General features: G+C 41.5%; 1 protein-coding gene across 1 annotated transcript in view; it reads left to right on the top strand.

Moving 5' to 3' along the window:
- Window positions 1–22,650, top strand: part of LOC123513916 (transmembrane protein 131-like) — an 80,996-nt gene that overhangs the window by 15,208 nt on the left and 43,138 nt on the right. Inside the window, 6 exon segments of the mRNA XM_045271403.1 lie at window positions 5,238–5,361; window positions 7,835–7,948; window positions 9,611–9,733; window positions 10,876–11,039; window positions 14,228–14,411; window positions 21,743–21,851. Of these exon segments, the coding sequence (XP_045127338.1) occupies window positions 5,238–5,361; window positions 7,835–7,948; window positions 9,611–9,733; window positions 10,876–11,039; window positions 14,228–14,411; window positions 21,743–21,851 (818 nt within the window).

Below are 22,650 nucleotides of genomic sequence, written 5' to 3'. Positions count from 1 at the left end.
TAAAGGAAATAGGACACGTGAAACACCTGAAGAAATGAGTGAACTTATGAACGAGAGCTTTAAATCAGTATTTAATGAAGAGGAGATTTCATAGAACCAAACAACCAAGCAGCACAAGAAGGATTAAGAAACACTGTGGTGCAAGCAGAGTCAGTAAACTGCTAGAAGGGGTGGATGTGAGGAAGGCAATGGGGCAGATGGAGTGTCAGGAGGGACACTGAGGCAATGCACAGAACAACTGGTGGAGCCAATCTGGAATGTGATCAACAGCTCTGATGGAAGGCAAGGTACCAAGGGAATGGAAAAGAGCAAATATAGTCCCAATATACGAAGGAGGAAAAAAGACTGAGCCCCTGAATTACAGACCAGTGTCACTGACTAGTGTTGTGGGAAAGATCTATGAAATTGTTATAAAAGAAAAAAGGTTGGAATATCTGGAAGGAAATTAAATAATAAATAACTTGCAATTTGAATTCAGGAAAGGAAGATCATGCATAACAAATTTATAAGAGAGTAATAGATGAAGTACAAGGGAGAGATGGATTAGTTAACACAGTGTATCTAGATATTAAGAAGGCTTTCAACAGAGTACCACATGGAAGACTCTTATGGAAAATAGAATACATTAGAGGAATACAGGGAAATATCTTAAAGTGGATGACAGACTACCTAACAGATAGAGACTACTTAACAGATAGGGAAATGAGGACAATGATAAGAGACACACCATCAGGCTGGAACACAGTAACCAGTGGAGTACTGCAGGGTTCGGTGCTGGCACCAGTTATGTTCCAAGTATACGTCAGCGATATACAAGAGGGTTTGAGTAGCTACATAAATGTGTTTGCACATGATGCAAAACTTTTGAGAGTACTGAGGAAGATTGGTGACTGTATGCAGTTGCAGAAATATATTGACAAGATCTGGTAATGGAACCAAAAGTAGAAATTAGAATTTAATATCCATGTAATGGAATGGGTAAAAGTAATAGAAGACTCACGTGGGACTATAAAATGGGGGAAGAGATTATAATGAAGAGGAGTGAAGAGAAAGACCTGGGAGTGATTATACAAGACAGCCTGACTCCAGAAAGACACACACATGGACTATTTGCTTCAACATATAAGACACTAACTAACTTCAGAGTGGTGTTCAATTACATGGATAAGAGTATGATGGAGAAGATCTAACCACTATGATAAGACCTAGACCAGAATATGCAGCAGTGGTCTGGTCACCATACAGGCAGAAAGACATCAGGAAACTAGAAAGGATACAAAGGACTGGTACATGAGAAATAAAGGATCTTCCCTATGAAGAAAGACTGAAGGAGATGAAACTACCAACTTTAAAGGATAGATGGGAAAGAGGAGACCTAATATTGATGTGTAAATTAGTAAACTGTATGGAAAAGATAGATAAACAAGACCTGGTATCGCTGACAGAGGATGGAGGTAAAACACTAGATAAATTCACACACACACACACACACACACACACACACACACACACACACACACACACACACACACACACACACACACACACACACACACACCACACACACAGGTAGCTCAGTGGTTAGAGTGCTGGCTTCACAAGCCAGAGGACTTTCGATTCCCTGGCCGGGTGGAGATATTTGGGTGTGTCTCCTTTCACGTAGCCCTGTTCACCTAGCAGTGAGTAGGTACGGGATGTAAATCGAGGAGTTGTGACCTTTTTGTCCCAGTGTGTGGTGTGTGCCTGGTCTCAGGCCTATCCGAAGATCGGAAACAATGAGCTCTGAGCTTGTTCCGTAGGGCAACGTCCGGCTGTCTCGTCAGAGACTGCAGCAGATCAAACAGTGAATTACACACACACACACACACACACACACACACACACACACACACACACACACACACTCTCTCTCTCTCTCTCTCTCTCTCTCTCTCTCTCTCTCTCTCTCTCTCTCTCTCTCTCTCTCTCTCTCTCTCTCTCTCTCTCTCTCTCTCTCTCTCTCTCTCTCTCTCTCTCTCTCTACCTTTTCCACAGCTGTATAGAGGAAGTGAGCTGGGTAGGAGAGGGGGGATGGGGTTGAGAGAGTGGTGGTGGTGGTAGTGTGAGAGGCTGTTTATGGTGAGACACTAACACTGGCATATGTTTGTTTCACTGTTGGCTCAGCAGAATCTTTTGATTGATAATTTCCTTTGAAGATTGATATTTGATTTCTCTTCTACAGAAAGTTAATTTACACAAAAAGATTTATAAAGTTAGGTTTTCATTCTCTTTTTGAAATTTTATTCAGTTGAAGTGTAAAGGTTTGTTGCCATTAATTAACGTGACTTGTGCATAACACTAAGCTGAAGGAAGAATCACTCCATGAAACAGATCCTCATATACTAAAATGATTCCCATAAACCTTTGACAGTTTATTCCTGTAAACTCTCAGTTCCTTTACAACAGTTGTGGATTTGTGTTGACTAAATATTTAGCTAAACATTGAACGTTGTGTTTTCAGTGTGTGTGTGTGTGTGTGTGTATTTACCTAGTTGTATTTACCTAGTTGTAGTTTTACAGGGCCTGGGTTTTATGCTCGTGTGGCCCCGTCTCCATATCTACACTTATCCAATCTTACTTTAAAAGTGTGCACACTCGTTGCAGACACTACTTCTTCATCTAAACTGTTCCACGTCTCAATACATCTCTGCGGGAAACTATATTTTTTTAATATCTCTCAGACATCTTCCCTTTCTCAGCTTTTTACTATGCGATCTTGTGCTTCGGATGTCATATTCTTCTCTCAAGATCAGTTTCTCATTATCCACTTGGTCCATTCTGTTGATCAATTTATAGACTTGTATCAGGTCTCCTCTCTCCCTTCTTTGTTCCAAGGTTGGTAGATCCATAGCCTTTAGTCTCTCCTCATATGTCATCCCTTCAAGTTCTGGGACCATTCTTGTAGCCATTTTTTGTAGCCTCTCCAATTTCTTTATGTGTTTCTTTTTATGAGGGATCCACACTACTCCTGCATATTCCAATCTAGGTCTTATTATAGTATTTATCAATTTCTTCATCATTTCTTTGTCGATGTAGTGAAATGCTACTCCAATATTCCTCAGCAAATTATATGTGTGTATTTACCTAATTGTATTTACCTAATTGTAACATACGGGAAAAGAGCTATGTGTGTGTCCCGTCCATATCTATTAATGTCCAGCTTTTCTTAAAATCATGAATATTCCTTGTGACCACTGTCTAAACTATTCCATGTGTGTGTGTGTGTGTGTGTGTGTGTGTGTGTGTGTGTTTACCTATTTACCTATTTGTGTATTACAGGGCCCAAGCTAAGCTCTCTGTGTCCTGTCTCCTTGTCCATTCCTGTCATATCTCTCTTTCATCTGATTGACACACACCGCGTCAACGACATGACTGCTTAGTTTATTCCACTTATCAATGCTTCGATGCGGGAAACTGTATTTTCTCACATCATTTAGCCAGATGTCCTTTATTAGCTTTTTTCCATGTCCTCGGAGATGATTACTTGTGGTCACCTTTATCAACTCTCTGTCCAGTATGTCAATCTTGTTCACCAGTTTATACATAGTTATCATGTCTCCTCTTGTTCTTCTCTATTCTAATGTGGTCAGCCCCAGCTTCCTCAGTCTTTCCTCATAGTCTAACTCCCTGAGTCCTGGTACCATCCTTGTTGCCAGCCTCTGTACCCTTTCCACCTTCTTCACATTTTTCTTCATATGCAGTGACCAGACACATGCTGCATATTCTAGCTGGGGTCTTATTAAGGTACATAATATCTTCTTCATCATTCCTTCATCTAGGTAGTGGAATGCAAGGCCAATATTTTGAAGCATGTTGTATGTTTTCAAAAAAATCTTATTAATGTGTTTCTCTGGTGATAAAGTGTTTTGCACGGTTACTCCTAAGTCTTTCTCCTCATTGGTCTCTTTAATTTTCTCATCACCCAGCCTGTAATCCCAGTTTGGTCTGTATCTACTTCTTCCCATTTTCATAACATGGGTCTTGTCTATATTAAATTCCATCTGCCACTCTTTACTCCACTCATATATTTTATCAAGATCTTCCTGTAACTTGTTACAATCTTCCACATTCTTTACTCTCCTCATAATTTTAGTATTGTCCGCAAACATGTTCATATAACTGTCAATTCCTACTGGCATATCATTAACATAAATCAAAAACATGATGGGACCAAGCACTGACCCTTGTGGAACTCCACTGGTTACCTTCTTCCACTCGGACTTCCTTCCTCTCACCACTGTTCTCATTTCTCTTCCCATTAAGTAATTTTCCATCCATTTTGCTAGTTTATCATTTACTCCTCCAGTCATCTTTAGTTTCCACATCAGTCTATTGTGTGGTACTTTATCAAAGGCCTTTCTCAAGTCCAGGTAGATAGCATCCACCCATCCCTCTCTATGTTGCAGTATGTCAGTCACTCTTGAATAAAAACATAATAAATTGGATACGCACGATCTTCCTTTTCTGAAACCAAACTGCCTTTCGCTCAGAATGTTTTCACTTTCTAGATACTCACTCCACTTAGCTTTAATTACTTCTTCACATACCTTGCACAATATACTAGTCAACGATACTGGTCTATAATTCAGCGGTTCCATTCTTCTACCATTCTTATATATAGGCACAATGTCAGCTCTTTTCCACTCTTTCGGGACTAATCCTGTTCGTATGGAGGTTTCCACAATATCAAATATGGGGTTCAACAATTGATCCTTACATTCATTTAGCAGCCTCCCAGATATGCCATCAGGCCCCATTGATTTATTAATATCCAGATTGCTTATAATTTTCCTTACGTCTTCCTTAGTAACCATGATGTCCTGCATTTGCCTTATTTCCGTGTGTGTGTGTGTGTGTGTGTGTGTGTGTGTGTGTGTGTGTGTGTGTGTGTGTGTGTCTGTGGCAGAGAATGAGGTGTGATTAGTTGAGCAGGCAAGGCATTGACCCCTTCAGTACCAGGATGCATTTCATATTTTGTACAGCCTCAGACACTTCAGAGAGGGATTAAAACAGTGAAGAGTGTGGCCATCAATCTTCTGACCTCCATAGACCCTTCCTAATGTCAATGAAATGGTCAAATCACACCCATAACTCAAGGTAAAAATGTGTCCCCAGTACTGAAGGCATTAATCCCAGAGTGTTTGGATACATTTTTCATGTAGGTGTTGCCTGACAGCCTTGTGTTGTGTTGTGTCCAGTCCGACAGGCATGCCACTCATGAGGAAGGTGGTGGTGCAGAACAGCAGTCCAGACACCAGTGTACAGCTGCACTCCCTGTCTGGCAACACGCTGCACTTCCACTGCACCTTCTTCCAAGACAAGGTAAGGGAGAGAGAGAGAGAGAGAGAGAGAGAGAGAGAGAGAGAGAGAGAGAGAGAGAGAGAGAATTTCATAGCATTAATATCAAGATAGATACCACTAATGTAGAAATTTGTTAAGCAGTAATCTGCTACATAAGTGAAAAGATAGTCTCGTTACGCCAGACAGCTTATCTGCCAAAGAAACAGATGATAACTTTAATCGCTAACTGCTGACATTTGTTACTCTTGTTACACGACTTTACCTTCACTGTGGTGCGTGTTTGGGCCTTCACTTTTAAACACAGAGCAGAGTTAGTAATGTACTGAGCTGCAGCAGAGACAGAGAGCATTCCAAAGAGTTCCAGGATGCAGAAAGACGAGTATTCTCAAATGCTCTTCTCTCATGCCACATAATGATTAGCCAGGGTGTCAGGACTGTTTATCTTGTTAATACTGTAAAAATGCTCTTAATGTGTCACTGGAATCTTGAAAAATAGCTTTAAAAACCATTGCAACTTTAATTAGTCATTTGAAGTTAGAAGGTAGTACCAGATAGATATGAGACTTACTGTAGGTCAATTGAAGTGTACTTGTAATTTTCCAAAGAAAATCACCTCTGCTGGGGTGAGCTTTCATGTGAGATATGCCACATCACACCTCACCGACAGACTTCAGAGCCTACAACCATACACATGACACACAGTTACAAAATGAATGACAGTAACATATGCCACAAAAAGGGTGGAAGAAGGAGGCACATGAAAGCTCACCCCTGGGAGAGGTGATTTTCTTTGTAAAATTACAAGCATACTTCAACTGACCTGCAATGTCTCATACACTTTTTAGATTTTATGTTGTCAAATTCCCTCTGCTGTGGTTGAGCTTTCCTACGAGTCTTTGAAGCCACCTGGGTGTCGTTCCTGAAGTGTAACTATGTACTTGCTTTGTGCCTGAGGCAAAACAACAAAAGAAAAGCATACATTATGGACATATACATAAGTTTTATTGTGTTCAAGAAACATGGTAATGTTTCTCTAAACAGCAGCATTTGTTCCTTTGTGCAGCCCATAATGTCACAAATGACTTGAGAAATAACTTCATACCAATATCCTGCGGGATCCCAAACCACAAAGTGAATAATTGAACACAATGAACATATACATCATGCATACATAAGCGCTGGTCCTCCGTGCTGGACAACATCAGCGATCAGCTTGCAGTATAGCATCTTGAAAGGGGTCTGATCCTCTAACAATTTGTTTATCATGGAATTTTGCAAACGTTACCACCCGAGTCGACCAGCTATAGCAATATATAGTACATTCAATAGACACCAAGAGAGCCTTTGCCTGTGAAACTGCTGCTGACCTAACGTTGCCTGCTGTGAATATAGAGGTACCAATGCCAGCCCTGCCCAACACAACCTTAATGCATCGCACTACAGTGTCCTTAGATACAGGTTTGTGAGGTTTGACAAAACTGATAATTAATTTATTCACTGTCTGTTGCAGTTTGAGTCTCAGCTTCTCTGTTTGACTGATGTAATTGTGCAGGGCTTCACACACACACACATCCTTATCATAAGCTATAAAGTGACATTTTGAATGTTAACTTGAGGCCTGCATTGCTTAATGTTGTGCCCGACTGGATTACTTAATGTTGTCCCTAACTGGATTGAAATAGAAAATTCCTCAATGGAAATACTGTTGTGCATAAGTAAATGAAGTGTTTGTATTTTAGCCACTTGAGTCACTGCCATTAGTGTGACCAGTTTACATGTGAGTTATTTCAAGGTGAGTGTATCCAAGGGGTACAGAGAACTGAGTGTATGAAGCACTGCCTGGACATCCCACGTCTTGATGTTCCCAGGCTTTGGTGGCCGCAAGTTGAACGCTCTAAGGCTTTGGTGGCTGCAAGTTGAACACACTAAGGCTTTGGTAGCTGCAAGTTGAACACCCCTTTTAAAAATCTGTCTGTCTGGTGTTGTGAGTGGCAAGCTGCTGTCAGTGTGGCGTGACATGGCACATCTTATAGGAAAGGTCAACCACAGCAGAGAGGATTTGATGACGTAAAATTAAAGTATACTTTTTACTTTTTACATTGCTCGTGAAAAAAAAACGGTATGGATTACATTAACTGGCTTTATTTCGAGGAAGTTGCTTTGCTCACTGACGCTTTCCAAACTTAGCGGAAATATCAACCAGCTGGTGAAAATGTTTGTGTCAATCATTAGTGGTTAGCGGATCACCTGAACCATGTATGTGTCTAAGTGTGTGTGTGTGTGTGTCTTTGATTTGTCTCTATTTTGGGTTTCCATTATTTTTGGATATTAAGATTGATATTCCTATACATTGTGATCATTAAACTATGTGTCTATCTTTCTATCTATCCATCTACCCATCTAATTATCTATCTCTGTATCTATCTATCTATCTCTCTATCTGTCTCTGTGTCCATGTATCAATGTGTGTAGTGCAGCGTGTGGTGTGTTGCAGGTGGTGGTGCCCGGGGGAAACACCTCATTCGACGTGGTGTTCCTGGGGCGGGAAGAAGGCCTCATTGAAAACACCATCTTCATACACACGTCCATCGGCACCTATAAATATGGGGTGAGTAGTGCAGTGTGGTGTGGTGTGCTGTGGTGGTGTGGTGGTGTGAGGTGTGTTAGGGTGTGTGGTGACTGTCCAGTGTTGTGTGTGGCTGTGGTGGTGTGGTGGTGTGTCAAGATGTGTGGTGACTGTCCAGTGTTGTGTGTGGCTGTGGTAGTGTGGTGTGTCAGGGTGTGTGGTGACTGTCCAGTGTTGTTGTGTGTGGTGTGTGAGGTGTGTGGTGTGTCAGGGTGTGTGGTGACTGTCCAGTGTTGTTGTGTGTGGTGTGTGAGGTGTGTGGTGTGTGGTGTGTCAGGATCTGTGGTAACTGTCCAGTGTTGTTGTGTGTGGCTGTGGTAGTGTGTGGTGTGTGGTGACTGTCCAGTGTTGTGTGTGGCTGTTGTGGTGTGTGGTGTGTCAAGATGTGTGGTGACTGTCCAGTGTTGTTGTGATGTGTAGCTGTGATGGTGTGTGGTGTGTGAGGGTGTGTGGTGACTGTCTGGTGGTGTTGTGTGTGGCTGTGGTGGTGTTTGGCATGGGGTATATGTAAAGATGTGTGATATGTGGTGTGTGGTGTGTGTCAGGATATGTGGTGACTGTCTGGTGGTGGTGTGTGTGGCTGTGGTGGTGTTTGGCGTGGGTTATGTGCAAAGATGTCCCTGCCCTGCCTCCTCCCTGCTTTGTCCCTCACACAGTGCTGGATGAAGGAACACCACATGCAACTCACTACTCAGAGAAATTTTCCATATGATTTTTTATCCCAAATCTCTTAATTGTGTTGTATGTCATTTCCCATACTGAATCCCTCTTAATTTGTTGTTTGATATCATTTTATAGAAGATCTTTTTAATTTTGTTCATTATAATTTTTCATACAAGATGTGAAGGCAGCATATCATTCAGGATTTGATGTCTAAGAAGATATAATGTTTTGTTTTCAGCATAACTTCACAATGGTTGGCCATAGTGAGGCAGTGACTGTTAGTAGAGTGTAATGAGATTTGATTCCTGAACTTTTAGTCTCCACAATTATTTTGTCTTTTACCATTTAAAGATTGAAAGTTGTGGTGAAGTTGAACAAAACACTGCTTTGCTTCATCTGTGGCTGTAATCAAGATTGACTGAACTTGTGTGGTTGTTGAGCTCAGTGAAGGTGAAGGGATGTCATTAGTTCTCAGGGGAGGTTGAGCTTCTTTCAGACTCAGCAGGCCAGTGGGCAGCAGTCCTGTGTTTGGAAAAGGCTCTTGTTAAAGTTACATGTATTTTTAAGGGTATTTTTCTGGTCTAAAGACAGATTAGCAAGATTCCTACATTATGAACAAGGGAAACATTCTTGAGAATCCAGCCAGTCATCTCTGTGGCCTTTGAAATCAGTCATGGTGAAAGATCAGAGCATCTGTTAAAAGGAGATTAACTACTGCCAGGCTGGCAAACCCATGTGTGTGTGTGTGTGTGTGTGTGTGTGTGTGTGTGTGTGTGTGTGTGCATGAGTCAGCTACTGAAGTGGTATTGCTGCCATGGTATTCAGACTGACACATAGATAGACATATAGATAGATAGATACATAGATAGATAGACAGATAGTAGGTATACAGAGGTAGATGGGTAGACAGATGGATGACCCACAATCCTGAGGTGATCGTAAATGACCTGTGGTGTTCATGTTCCATGTTGTGTGTTGCAGGTGCGGGCGGTGGGCACCAGTAACCCCTACAGACTGCGGCCGCTGGTGGGGGTCAGAATGCCCCTCAACTCATCCTACTCCCCCCTCATCCAACTCCACAATCCCCACCCACACTCCTTGCAGGTGAGTCACTCACTGTGTGTGTGTGTGTATTTACCTAATTGTATTTACCTAATTGTAACATACGGGAAAAGAGCTATGTGTGTGTGTGTGTGTGTGTGTGTGTGTGTGTGTGTGTGTGTGTGTGTGTGTGTGTGTGTGTGTGTGTGTGTGTGTGTGTGTGTGTGTGTGTGAACCTCCCCTCCTCCTGCAGCCTTGCTGCAAAAGGCTTTCTTCTTCCCCTCACCCCTATTCTGTCCAACTCCTTAATACAAGAGTTAACCAGTACTCTCAATCATTCATACCATTCTCTAGTAAACTCTGGAACTCCCTGCCTACTTCTGTATTTCCATCTTCCTATGACTTGACTTCTTTTAATTAGGAGGTTTAAAGACATTTGTCCCTCACTTCTGGATAACTCATATGACCCTTAAGGGAATTGTCAACCTAGTGGGCCTTTTTTTCCATTTTTTGGTGCCCTAAGCCAATTTCCTCTCCTGCATAAAAAAAAAAATCACGTAAAACAGTGTTGCTTACATATCTGCTCATATTCCAGTGCAGCTTATATAAAAGATGACATTTCCTGTACCACTCTTCATATTAACACTGTGTATACTTGTCACTTTGTCATCTATGAGGCTCTTTGGTTAACAGCTTCAAGTGTTCTCAGAGACACAACAAAAGGTGACAAAAGCAAAATTCTCTTGATTATTCCAAACTTGACACTGTAACACAAGATCAGAGGAGTGGCTTTGTGTGTCCCATGACCTTGCCATGCTTGCACACACACACCCACCCACTCACCCAGCCAGCCACTCAGCCATACACTCAGTCACCCATCCATACACCTACCCACATAGCCAACCAGTCAGTCACTCACTCACACACTCACCCATCCATCCACCCAGCCAGTCAGTCAGTCCATCAGTCACTCACACACTCAGTCACCCATCCACACACTCACCCACATATCCAGCCAGCCAGTTACCCACCCACCCAGTCAGTCAGTCAGTCAGTCAGCCAGCCACTCATTCAGCCACCCAGCCACACACTCAGTCGCCCATCCACACACTCACCCACATAGCCAGCCAGTTACTCACACACCCACACACCCACACACACACACACACACCCATCCAGCTCTCCTAAGTGTGTGATTGTTGCAGGTGACAGAGATGTACAGCACCGGAGGCGACCTGCACCTGGAGCTGTTGTCTGGCCTGCAGGAGGGACAGAAGGCCATGTGGAATATCCCGCCCTACCACACACAGCCGCTCATGAGGGCTAACTTTGTGGCGCGGCGAGAGAACAACCACACTGCTTATGTCAGGTGAGAGAGAGAGAGAGAGAGTGAGAAAGAGATTTGAATTATTGTATTGTGTTGTGCATTTCGGGGAACATAAGAGAGAGAGAGAGAGAGAGAGAGAGAGAGAGAGAGATTTGAATTGTTGTATTGTGTTGTGCATTTTGGGGAACATAAGAGAGAGAGAGAGAGAGAGAGAGAGAGAGAGAGAGAGATGTCAATTATTTGTTTTCTTGTTATTTATATTCAGAATCAGAAGTTTTTCTCTCTCTCTCTCTCTCTCTCTCTCTCTCTCTCTCTCTCTCTCTCTCTCTCATTTGTAGTTTATCATAATTTCACTTTTATTGTTATTTGTATTTTTCTTTTCTTTTTTCAAATTTTCCTCTATTTTTGTAATTTCTCATTTTTATTTTTATTTATTATTATTTTTTTTAGTTTATGTTTTTATTTTCCTTCAGTTTTCATTTTTCATTTATTTTTATTTTCTTGGTTCAAACTTTTCTTATTTATTTATTTTTTTTTTTTTTTTGTTGTTTCTTTGTTATTAATCTTCTCTTTTGAATTTGTTTGTTTTTTTCTTCTTTGTTTGTGTTTCTTCTCTCCTATTTTGGTGTGACTCATTCCCCTCTTTGTATGTTGTTGTTGTTGTTGTTGTTTTTGTTTGGCGTTCTTGTTCTTTTCTTGTTCTTTCTATTGTTTCTCTTTCTTATTGTCCTCTAGTTCTTCCTTTTGTTATTGTTTTTGTTTCTCTTCTTCTTCTTTCTCTTCTTCATTTATTTTATTTTTATTTCTTTTATTTTTCTTCTTCTTTTCTTTTCTTTTCTTCTTCTTCTTCTTCTTCTTCTTCTTCTTCTTCTTCTTCTCTTCTTCTTTTCTTCTTCTTTTCTTCTTCTTCTTCTTCTTCTTTTCTTCTTCTTCTTCTTCTTCTTCTTCTTCTTCTTCTTCTTCTTCTTCTTCTTCTTCTTCTTCTTATACTTCTTCTACTTCCTTTTCTTCTTTCTCTTCTTTTCTTTTTGTTTTCTTCTTCATCTTATTATTATTATTCTTTTTCTTCTTCTTCTTCTTCTTCTTCTTCTTCTTCTTCATTTGCTATCTTTCTTCTCCCAGACTCAACCTGTAACCTGTTCGCTTTTCCCTGCCTAACACACACACACACACACAGTGGTTAGAGCGCTGGCTTCACAAGCCAGAGGACCGGGGTTCGATTCCCCGGCCGGGTGGAGATATTTGGGTGTATCTCCTTTCACGTGTAGCCCCTGTTCACCTAGCAGTGAGTAGGTACAGGATGTAAATCGAGAAGTTGTGACCTTGTTGTTCCGGTGTGTGGTGTCTGCCTGGTCTCAGGCCTATCTGAAGATCGGAAATAATGAGCTCTGAGCTCGTTCCGTAGGGTAATGTCTGGCTGTCTCGTCAGAGACTGCAGCAGATCAAACAGTGAATCACAGTGAATCACACACACACACTAAAAATATAAAACCTAACAAAAGGCAAGACTGAACACTGCTTTAACCTATACAGACACACCTTGGCCATATGCATTAACTCAAGCTAACCTAACCAAGGCACTCACCAGCATGGACCTCAACCTAAGCTAACCTAACCTAACCAAGGGACTCACTAGCATGGGGCTCAACCTGCTGGGAGTGAATGAGGAATCACCACAAGACAGGAGAGAGTGGAGGAGAGTCATTGCATGTCCAACCTTGCTATCGTGGGAAAAGAAGGACATGAGGAAGAAGAAAAGTGTAGCTTGGCCAAAGGGACATGCTATGCTAACCTAACATTATCTAAGCAATACTGAGCTAACCTCCTGTCTTGCATTGAGCTGGCACTGGCTACTTGGACTGCATGTTTTACTTCACCCTCTCGGCAAGCTGGAAATAATGGGCTGGGACAGATTGACCCTTTGGCATCTGAAATACGTGTCTCCTCACTCATGGCCACAGCAGCAGTGACCAGTAGTGTGCAGGTCTCCAGTGTCATTGTTCATTGTGTCTGTGGTGGTGTGTCACAGGCTCTGTTCCCAGGGTGGAATGCAGTGCTGTGTTCTCTTGGTGGTGTGATGTTTGTAGTGGTGAGTGTCAGGCAGACTGGTCATAGTAATGCCATTCACTTGTGGATTTTCACTTGTTGGACTGGAATGGTGTTGGTATAGAAAATAATTAGATTTAAAATGCAAAACCTCATACAAAAATTTGTGAAGTGAGGCAGCGAGTGATTGCATTTTCACAAACTCAGTAGTGGCATCACTTTATTGTTACCCAACAGTGTCTAGCTTTTCTTTTCTTTTTTTTTCTTTTTTTTTTTTCTTTATACCACGTGGGCTTTTTACAGGAATTTATGAGCTAAAGGAGATACTTTTTTGGGGTATCTCCTATCTCAAAGCCCACCCGCTAGGAAACCATTGCCACGAGTGAGGAACCCCAACCTACACTCAGACCGTGGACAGGATTCGAACCCGTGCGCTTGGAGACCCCTCGGACCCCAAAGTGCGGATGGTACCACTGTACCACGGCGGCCCCATTAGAAGCTTTGAAGGCAGATGGACTCTGCTCTAAGTTATGGCAAGGCAGCTGAAGGGAAGCAGCAGCAGGGTTGCTACCAGCGTGCCTGTAAACACTGCCTTCCTTAACAAATTGTAAGAAGTATGATGTTGTGGAGGTTTTGTTGTTTTGCTACATCTACAACATTAAAGCCTGAGAGGTGAAGATCCATGACTGAGTTGGATTGTCTTGCACTCATCACCACAAACATCACAAAATGTACACAACAAAATGTATTTCAACCCGAGACAGAAAAACAAATAAACATCACCAAACACACAGTGAATACCGACACTGGTGAGGAATGGTGGTCACTGTTGCTGAGGATGTGAGTGAGGAGGAGAGATGCACTGGAGATGTGACCCAGTGAATTTGTCCCGGGTGAGATGGTGAGTGGAGTGAGGCGTGCTCCCTGACAGCCAAGCAGCTCCCCAGCCGTCACGCAACACTCACACCAACCCAAACAAAACGCACTAACCTAACCAAACCAAACCAAACTAAACTAAACCAAACCAACACACACTGACCTAACCAAGCCAAGCCAAACCTAACCTAACTTAACCTAGCCTAAACTGACTCAACCTAACCTAACCTAACCTAACTCTGCTAAATCGTGCCACTAACCGCTAACCCGCCCTTGTCTGACCTGTGCTTGGCCTTTCCCTGACCTAGGATTGTGACGAGCGAGACAGACAGCGACTATTTGGTGGTTCCCGTGGAGGTGGAGGTGTCGGGTCAGCCTGGCCTCTTCTGTCCCCACGACGGGCTCCACTTTGGCCTCCGCACCCCCCATGACCCGCCCACCACCCTCCCCCTCCACCTCCTCAACTCGGCCCACAAGCACATTCACATTCAAGTAAGTCATTCTGGTCGGGGATTTATGTCATGTTTATTATTATTATTCTGTTGAAATGCGCTGATCTTGATCTTGTGTAGTTGTTGGTTTTTGTTCTTGTTTTTTGTTCTTGTTCTTCCTGCCAGTCTGTTTGTTTGTTTGTTTTCCTTTTTTGGGAGGTTTCATTTATTTTTGTCAGTGTTATGTGGTCAGTGAGGAAATCGTGTTCTTGTTTCATTGCTTCACTTTTTCCTGACATGAAAGTGTTTGAATTTTTCTTTCTCTTTTTTTTCTATATTTTAATTTGTACTAAACTAAATTTACTATTGCCTGTTTCTCTATCAGGTAGTTGCTTCTAATCCTCTCAAATCAGATGCAAGCACCAAACTCACTTATCACGTAGAAGGATTGATGACCTTGCCGTAAACACAGAGAAATATCGGGGCATGCCTGTAGTGCGGCTGTGATAGCACTCCAGTGTGGCAAAATTCAAGATCTTCCAAGTCCAGCAAGGTGTGCAGCAGTCATGAGTAAACACTGGAATGATTATCTTTTCTTTATAACTGGGATTTGTGGGTGGCAGAGTATTGGGATGTTATGGTATCTATGGACCTGTCCAGCCAGTCACTCACTGCCAGTCGTGGGGCCAGTCGTGGGCCACCAATGACAGCTTTCCATGGTCAGTTCAGTTAAAGCAGTGGTTCCCAACCTTTTGGCACTCGCGACCCCTTACCTAAAAGTTTGAAACCCATGTGACTCCCTACTTACGGCTTACTATCAGCAGCTTAATTTTCACTCACTCACAAGCATGTATACATGCACCCATAATATCACCTAATGACATTGAACTAATGTAGCAAACATTTTGTTTTGCACTGAAAAAAAAAATGTAAGAGCATAAAAATGTAATTATAACATATAACATAACATAACATAACATAACATATAACATAAATAATAGGATAACAAAGGGCCACCAGGGCCCATCTAGGTTATCCTGTATCAGTCGCACAGCGACCTCGTCATCAGTACTTAAAGATACACTTACAAGTACACAATACATTATATACTAATTGTAAATATTTGGCCCATTAACAGGGCTAAGTCCTGTAGCAAATTCCTCTACAATCTGTGGTCCCCATACATGTAAATTTCTTATAAAAACTATCATGCAGCGCTATACATAATTATAAATCTAATAAATTTAAGTGCTTATCTAATCTGTTTTTAAACATTGTCAAACTAGTGCTATTTACAACCCTCTCTGGCAATGCATTCCAGAAGTCTACCACCCTATGACTAAAGAAATATTTTCTTATATCTAACCTGCAGCCTTGCTTTCTAATTTTCCTGCCATGATTTCTAGTCCGACTTCCTCCTCTAAGGTAAAGAAAGATCTCACATCTATGTAGTTTGTATCTGAGAACATTTTAAATAACTCTATCATATCCCTCTTATACATCTCCTCTCAAATGAAAACATGTTTAATTCCTTTAATCTATCTCTATACTCCAGGCGCTTTAATGCTGGTATCATCCTAGTTGCTCTTCTCTGAACTGCTTCTAACATGTTGATATCCTGCCTATAGTGGGGTGACCAGGCCTGTATGCAATACTCTAAATGGGGCCTAACATAGGAATTATATAAGCTACGCACCACTTCCTTACTTTTATAACTAACATTTCTATTTATAAAACCCAGGATCCTATTTGCCCTATTTCTTGCTTCTAAACATTGCTTTGAAAATTTCATAGTCCTGTCTATCACTACTCCTAAATCCTTTCCTTCCTCTACTGCCTCTAGCCAACATCCCTCCATCTCATAGCTAAAGTTTGTGTTGTCTTTACCTAAATGCATAACCTGACACTTTTTAGAATTAAACTCCATCTGCCACCTGTCTGCCCATGCTATCAGCCTGTCCAGGTCTCGTTGTATTCTGTAATTGTCCTTTTCACCCTGTACTGCACATGCTATCTTAGTATCATCTGCAAACTTTGATACTTTGCTACTAATTCCTATATCTAAATCGTTAATGTACACCAAGAAAAGAAGAGGTCCTAGCACTGATCCTTGGGGTACCCCACTAACCACTTCCTTCCACTCAGACATTGCCCCATTTAATACTACTCTCTGTTTCCTATCAGAAAGCCATTCACTAATCCAATCAACTAACCTACCCCTATCCCATGTAGTCTCAATTTGTACACTAGCCTCCTATGCGGTACCTTATCAAACGCCTTGCTAAAATCTAGATATATAACATCTATGCTATTTCCATCATCTAACTCCTTGGTAATATATTCTAAGATATCGAGCAAATTTGTAAGACAGGACCTCCCTGATCTAAAGCCATGTTGGGTATCTCTAATTAATCTATTCTCATTTAAATGCTCCCAAATACTACCCTTAATGATTTTCTCTAGTATCTTACATACTATACTAGTTAAACTGATCGGTCTATAATTATTCGCATCATCCTTCCTACCTTTTTTAAATATTGGTGTAACATTAGCTAACTTCCAGTCCTGAGGTATCTCAGCAAACCTAAGTGATCTTTCAAAGATTAACTTAAGTGCTTCAGAAATACTGTCTACACCCTCCCTAAGTACTCTGGCATGTAGCTCATCAGGACCACTAGCTTTCCTATCGTCTAGTTCAAGAATAAATTTCCTAATAATTCCCGGTTTTATATCAATATTTTCTAAAGCTCTTAAACTACTCGTCGCACTGTTTGTAACAGGATTTCCTATTCTTTCCCTAGTAAATACTGAAGAAAATTGTTCATTCAATAATTCTACTATGTCTTCATTTTGATCCACTACTACACCATCTTTTCTGAGTGGTCCAATCCTATCCTTATTTCTTTTATCACTGACCTTGTAATAACTATATAATTTTTGGGATCTTTACTCCCAGCTCTAGCTAGTTTTATCTCTGCCTGCCTTTTACTTTTTTTTATAACCTTACTCAAATCATCTCTGACCTGTCTGTACCTAATCAAATCTACATCTTCCCCACTTTTCTGCAACTCTCTATATGCCCTCTTCTCTCTGATCTGGCTACCTATCTCATGAGTCCACCATAATGGCTTCCTGTTTCTCTGCCTTATATCTTTGTAAGGGATACACTGCATCACTATACCCTTTACTACAACCTTAAAAATATCCCACATCTCCTGTGCAGTTTTATTTCCAAAACTATCTTCCCAGTTTACCTCTCCTAATAACTGACGTAACCTACCATAATTGCCTTTCTGATAGTTTGGGACTCTAGTCTTATTCACTATATTATCCCTACTGGAATTAATGATAAATCTAATTATATGATGGTCACTGTTTGCTAAAGTCTCTCCTACCTCAACTTCCTTTAAACAATGCTCAATATTTGTTAGTACTATGTCTAAAACCTTCCTCCCCTAGTAGGTTTATCTACCATCTGCACTAAATAGTTATCCTGAAAACTTTCCATAAACTTATTTTCACTAGCATCTCCTACCATCCTCTCCCAGTTTACTGACTTAAGATTAAAATCCCTAAGATAATTGTCTGACTAGTACACCCCTATTTATCTCATCTACCATAAGGTTGTCTACATCTGCTGACTGGTTAGGTGGTCTATAAAAGCTCCTACTCTAATAACCTTACTTTTGTTTACTCTAACATCCAGCCATAAGGACTCTACTCTGTTATCTACCTTAATACCATTAACCTGACTGGAAATGAAGGATTTTTTACATAAATAACTACTCCTCCACCTATCCTACCAATTCTCTGGTGTAAATACATAATGTATCCATCTACTTCATATTCTTTCCTATTTTCCTAAACTTTTCCTCATTTACCCATGCCTCTGTGACACATACAACATCTAAGTCCTCCTCAACTATATAACTAGATAACTCGTCCTTCTTGTTCCTAAGACTCCTGGCATTTACATAAAAACATTTAAGTCCTGCTACCTTCCTAGATGCTGTCTCCTTATTTGGAATCCTAATCTTATTCTCTCCTATTTGCACCTGGAAATCTTTCCTAATCTTTTCACTATCTCTGTTTATCCTATCTAATTTATGTCTAACATCTTTCTTCTGGAATGCATTTGCTACCTCACCCCTACACTCCATCCCAACTCCCCTCCAGACATCCACTCAGCACATCCACACCCTTCCTACTCAGATGCACACCATCCCTAGCATACAAATCCCTTCGCCCATAGAACCTATCCCATACATCCACAAAGCTGACACCCACATCCTTACACATCCCTTTTACCCGATCATTCACACCAATGGCTCTAGACAACCATTCCCTGCTAACATACACACGAGGCAAGATTCCTGACACTACACACCTCCTACCACTCTCCCTTATCTTGCCTAACATTTCCCGAAATCTTGCCACTAACTCCTCCGACCCACCTGCTCTGACATCGTTCCCACCTACGTGCAAAACTACTACACCCTCCTCTCCATCCCCCCAACCCTCTTCTGCACCTCCTCACTCACTGCCTTCACACCTGCACCAGGCATACACACGTTCGTCCTCCTATCCCTGTCTTTCCCACAGAAAGTGCTATCTAAATACCTAACCTGAGAGTCACCCACCACACACACCTGAGGTGTGCTAGGCACAACCCTCCTCCTCCTCTCCTCTACCCCCTTCTTTCTCCTTTCACTCACCACAACCACCTCATTCACTCCACTCTCACTCTCCCTCCCCTCCAACAAACCGAACCTATTTTCACACTCAACAGGTTTAGTCCTATCCTCCCTAACTGCCTCCGCTTTCCTTCCCCTCGCAACCTGCCATCTCTGCCCATCCTGACTACTATCTTTCCCAGTCTGGCTCGCCTGCTCCCTCTTCCCCACTCTGCTCTTCCCGACAGAGGGCCAAGCCACCCTGTCGCCCTCAGAAGGTCCAACCTTCGGCCTAACACTGATCTCCTGCCTAATTTTTCCACTGCCTCCCCAAGCCTCTTAACCTCCTCCTTCAACTTAAAGATGAGAACTTCGTTCGCACTTTTCCCCTCACTTAGCTTTCTCATTTCCTCTCGCAATTCTCGGTGCTCAAGAGAAAGAACTAAATTCTCGCTCTTGAGCCTACACACCATACACTCAGAAAAGTCAACGACCTTCCGGTCATGCCCACACATCTCACACACAACAAACTCGCCCAATCCCACCTCAACACTCTTTCACGCACTCAATCACACTCTGATATACCTCAGTAGCTACTGCCATACTAATTTACAATCTGTTAACTCACAAGAACATTGATGAGATAAAATTAATATTATCACAAGCTACCTCTGGTAAGGCTATGCAAACCACTGGTTGGGAACCGTTGAGTTAAAGTTTTCTTTTGTTTAAGAGACAAGTCAGGCCTTCTGCCTTCTTGTAGAGGTTCACTGTCATTTGTTACTGTGGCAACTCATTGGATGGTTGTGAAGTGAACAGTGCCAGTGTTCAGGAGGAAAATTCACAATGTGAGATATTTAGCAACATCAATATTCAAGATTCAGGGAAGCGGTGGTGAAGTGGATAAGGTGGTGAGTGTGGGATCGGGCAGACTTCCATGCGTAGGTTCGAATCCCACCATGAATCGCCTTGAAACTTTGTCATTTGTTGACTGGTTTAAGGTTACCTACATGTCACCATGATATCCAGGTTCTAGGTGAAGGTATTATTGCCTTACACCAAAAATGTACTTGGGTGGTGATATGGGCCCTAATTATGGGGTACCTCTATAAATAAAATTGCCTGCGCCACTAATGGGTGGAAGCTGAACACTGCTTCCCACACACTTTAAGTAGACCTACAGGTGCAATAAGTCATAACATTTAAAAAAAAGAAAAGAAAAGAAAAAGAAATGTGATATACAGATGTAAAGAAAAGGTTTCGTATGTTTAGTGATGAAGGTGCAAAGCTGTACACATCTCCATCGCCGTGAGAATCTCTTCATGTAATTTTTTAGGTGTTTTTTTAGGTTAGGTTAGGTGTATGTTCAGTACTGGAATGTATTTTTACCATGAGTTTGGGTGTGATTAGACTATTTTATTGGCATTAGGAAGGGTCTATGGAGATCAGAACATTAATGGCCAGAATCTTCACTGTTGTAATCCCCACATAAGTTTCTGAAGCTGTATAAAATTACGAAATAGTAAGCAGAATGAATATAAAAATGCATCCTGGTACTGAAGGGGGTTAATTCCCTAGTGTGTGAAGGGGGAAGGGGGTCATCCAGGCTAAGATAAGTTAGATTAGAACAAATGCAGAATATTAAATGAAATTTCTGTAGACTTTTCATTGCCCATATTTCATTGGTCTTTTGTAGCCCACCCAACACCCCTGCTTCCCCACAGCCCTCCTAGCTTGTGTTTTGTGGGGGCAGTGAGAAAAGTGGATGTTGGTTTATTAATTTTGTTGTTGCAAATACCCTCGTCCTGCCGGCCTGTTTCCCTCGGCCTCCAGTGAGTGTTTGGGTTGGTGATTGATGCTACTCAGGGAAATTAACAGCACGACAACTTTTTTGGACCTGTATTCATAGATGTTGTTTTCTAGAGTTGGTATTTGTAGCAGATGTTATGTATCTCTCTCTCTCTCTCTCTCTCTCTCTCTCTCTCTCTCTCTCTCTCTCTCTCTCTCTCTCTCTCTCTCTCTCTCTCTCTCTCTCTCTCTCTCTCTCTCTCTCTCTCTCTCTCTCTCTCTCTCTCTCTCTCTCTCTCTCTCTCTCTCTCTCTCTCTCTCTCTCTCTCTCTCTCTTCTCTCTGAAGCAGTTTGCTTTGCCTTGCAGTGTTTGGTGTTTGTAACTGAGCAGCATTTTGATCCTCTGTTGAAAGGTTTTGAAAATTTATCTGTTTATACTCATGAATTTGTTGTCTTGTTGTTCTGTAATTTGACCTGACACAAACTATTTACAACTGACAACATACTCTTAGGGCAAGCCTATCTAAACAGGAGCTAATGTATTGATTCACAGGCATAAGACTTAGTGTGACCTGTTGATATGAACACTGTCAGTCCATCCCATCCCACTCAACTCATTACAACACCCCAGCTCTTCTCTCACCTCTTTGTCACCCTAACAGGAACAAAAACACACCTTAGTTGTTCTTGTAATGTCTATCACGCTTTCATGACGCTTTCATGTCACCCCAGTAGTAGGTAGACCTCCTCTCAGTCACTTCCAGTCAACCATTACTCATTCTCACTTCTTACAGTCACCTTTCAGTCACTCTTGTCAACTCTCACTCCTTGCAAGTCAGCTGTGAGTGACATGTGTGTCTCTACCCTCTTGAATCTCCAGCAGGCCACAACCTAACAGTGTAACCCAGCATTCCCTCCCTTCCCCCAACAGAATGTGATAACCACACCAGTCAATGAGGCGATAACCATCGATTTCCGGCCCATGAAAATACCACCGGGCACCGTCAGGCCGACTCAAGTGGCCACCGTCACCTTCGATCGTGAGTCACTCTCTTTGTTCATTGTCAGTGATGGGAAATTATTTTTTTATTTACTTTTTTATGTAAGAAGGAAAAGCTGGCCAAGGGCAACAAAAATAATGAACAAAAAGGTTTGGTGAGATATCAGTCCCCAAACAGGGTTAAGAGAGTTAGCCACGAGAATAGGATAAATACCATAACGACGACATCAAATTATATGTTATTTCTACCATGTTCCTTAAAGCGTTACGAATCTGTAGCCCCCAATACCTAGACAGTGAGAACTCAAATATTTGGTCAATCTTTCAAAAATTAAAGTATCCTGATTGGTTCATAAAGAAAGGTTATCTTAAGGCTAGAAAGACGCATTTTGCTCCTAGTTCCCGCCCAGACAATACCAAACCATATTTATGTCTCCTGTATGTTAAAAACCTTGAAAGTATTAAGTCAGTCAGCAGAGATCTTGATGTAAATAAAGCTTTTAAGTACACATCCACCATCAAATCTATCCTTGTTCACAATAATTTGAGTGTTAAAGTTGAAGGAGGTGTATATAAAATTCCTTGTAAAGATTGCAACTTAGTTTCTATAGGAGGAATAGGCAAATCCTTGGATGTGAGGTTAAAAGAACACAAGAGAAGTGTAAGGAATTGTCACACTAAGAATGCCAATTTTATCCATGCTTTTGATAATGACCACTCAGTTGATTGGGATTCCAGTCAAATGTTATTCAAATGTAACAATTTCAAAAAACGTAAGATTTTAGAATCAGTTTGTAAACAAAACCATAAGAATTATAATCTAAATGAAGGCATGTTTA

The sequence above is a fragment of the Portunus trituberculatus genome, chromosome 5, assembly GCF_017591435.1.
Source record: "Portunus trituberculatus isolate SZX2019 chromosome 5, ASM1759143v1, whole genome shotgun sequence".
In the NCBI taxonomy this organism is placed as follows: Eukaryota; Metazoa; Arthropoda; class Malacostraca; order Decapoda; family Portunidae; genus Portunus; species Portunus trituberculatus.
Note: the sequence above shows the minus strand (reverse complement) of the source record. Positions and strands in the feature narration are given on the sequence as shown.